Here is a 2,255-nt window from a genome sequence, read left to right as displayed (position 1 = left end):
CCTGCTGTAACGTTGACGAAAGCCTTGAACTGAAATACCTCCATTTTTTCTTACTGCCTTGTTACATTAATCATTACTAATTCATCATCATGTCATCATCAAGTCTAGATAGGTTGTACTAAGAACATTTGTACAACTTTGAAATAAAAGAATTATTAGGGTGAGAAAGCAAATCAGTGCTTATTTTAGTATAGCCTTTTTAGCTGTTGTGTGGAAAAGGGAATGGGTAAAGAAGAAATGTGGGCAAATGCCAAGCCTCAGTCTGTGGGATACCTGTAGTAGGGTGGTCACCATCAGGCTCATCTGTGGTCCACTGTCCTTGCTTGAATCCTGGTGGTCCTATGAGAAGAAGAGTAAACTGTGTAAGTAGAAAAAATATGTACCTTGTGAGCCTGGAACAGAGAAGACAAATACTGAAAAACGTGCAAAATTGTGACTGCAATGCAGTACAGTCTTATCACCCTGCTACATAACTCATCTGTGCTAAAATTTAAAATATTTGAAAAGTTTCAATATTACACTGTCAGTCAAATACCTAGTCCAGTCTCCTTCAGTTAAAGAATGTGCTTTTTTTTGGCAGAGCTCTTGAAGGAAAACAATCACAAAGGTTGAAACAAACGATTTTACCCATTCATGGTTCTCTATATACAGAATTAATGCCAACTGAACTGACGTGGCTTGAAAATAAAATGGTGGGCAAGCAGCTAGCAGCAATAGAAAAAGCTAACAGTAATAAGCACGCAAGGGTACAAAGAAAGTTACACAATACAGGCAACAATGGTGCTATCAGGCTCTTTGGTAGGGGATACTCAAAATGATCATTCTAAAAAACTTCTAACCTACTTTCTAAAGTACATTCAGTACATCCAGTTACGTATGAAAAACAGTTAAACCTGTCACCTACTCGATGTTGAGGAACTGAACGATGACTCCTTTGATGCATCTGTCTCTGAAAGATCACTTTCCACATCTTCCTGCATTTCTTCTGTAAAGCAGTGTTAAGAAAACCATGTAGCACAAAAGATATTTACTGTGAAATAAAAAATATAAAAACATTTTGTTTACCATTGGGATTAATTTGGATTTGATCGAGGCTCATTCCCTTGAAGTCTGACAGTCGGCCTTGTTCTAGAGCAATGAGCACTTTGCTGACTTTAGCCAACTCAAGTGTTCCTTCAGGCAGTCTATAGTACTCCCTATGGACTCTGATATCATGGCCTAGAAAATTTGCGAGGATGTCCATCTCATTGTCTCTCAGGTTTAGGACTGTGGACAGTGTGGACACGTGCTTTCTCAACTTAGTTGAGGACAGTGTTTCTGGATGCTTCGCTCCACATTCCTTTGCAATCTGTCTGATGGCATCTGATCCCCTGAAGTGAGTGTCTGCTTCAGGTCTAGAGAAGAAAAAGGGATTTTCATCAGACACACCACAGGCCCGCCGATGTGAAACCAAGGCTTCCATTGAGGACAGCATGTCTGGTGTTAAGAGGATAGGAACTTTTCTGTTCCTTTTCCCTCTTATTTCAATGCGCTGGAAATGGCGACAAAGTTTTTGTTCCAACTCTGAAAGTCCTACTGCCAAATCCGAATGGACTCCTGAAGTGTCTCGCAGGGTGAATGCAGTTAGTGGCATTTTTGATACCTCACCCTCTCTCCTGCGGTTAAACAGTATCACTTCGCAAAGAGTCAAATTGGCCAGCATTGACCAGTTCTTCTTATTGGGATCACTGGCAAGTCTGGTTTGGTATTCTTTTCTGTACCTATCAAGATACATATGCATGGTTTTTACATCCTCGGTGAAAGGGAGGAGTTGAGGAGTGTTCCATTTTCCTTCTTTTAGAGTTTGCAGGGCACGAGATGAAACGCACACATCCCATTTCTTCTCATAAAGATCCCGGCTTCTCTTCAGATTCTTAAGAAATTCCTCATCATGAAAATCTGCCATCTTTGCTTCACACTCAAGAATATCTGCAATCTTCTTGAGACTATGGCCCAGTTTCAGAGCCAATGATGGAGCTCTGTAGATGTTTTTGTCTTCATCAAAGCCAGCCACATCCTTTACTGCTTGAACCACAAACTTGAAATTTGAAGGTACATAGAAATCCTCCATTTTTTTCAGTGTCCCTGCTTCCCGTGAGCGCAGAAGTAACCGTCCCATTTCTCGCATTTTTTGTCTGATGTACTCATGTTTGGTCTTGTCATGTCCATGTTTTGAATACAAGTGTTCTCCTAGTCGCAAGATACTTTTCTCCTCT

The 2,255-nt window shown here is 40.6% G+C and overlaps 1 protein-coding gene across 1 annotated transcript; it reads right to left on the bottom strand.

The window, feature by feature from the left end:
* Positions 1 to 904: 904 nt before the first annotated feature.
* LOC102306518 lies at positions 905 to 2,243 on the bottom strand (the record flags this gene model as incomplete). Its single annotated transcript, XM_005953363.3, is given in 2 exon segments — positions 905 to 985; positions 1,066 to 2,243. Coding segments are annotated over 2 exon segments (1,183 nt in total), but the record flags the coding sequence as incomplete, so codon positions are not given.
* Positions 2,244 to 2,255: the final 12 nt, after the last annotated feature.

Source organism: Haplochromis burtoni, unplaced genomic scaffold (assembly GCF_018398535.1).
Source record: "Haplochromis burtoni strain Fernald_Lab_line unplaced genomic scaffold, NCSU_Asbu1 Contig_3932, whole genome shotgun sequence".
Lineage (NCBI taxonomy): Eukaryota > Metazoa > Chordata > Actinopteri > Cichliformes > Cichlidae > Haplochromis > Haplochromis burtoni.
Note: the sequence above shows the minus strand (reverse complement) of the source record. Positions and strands in the feature narration are given on the sequence as shown.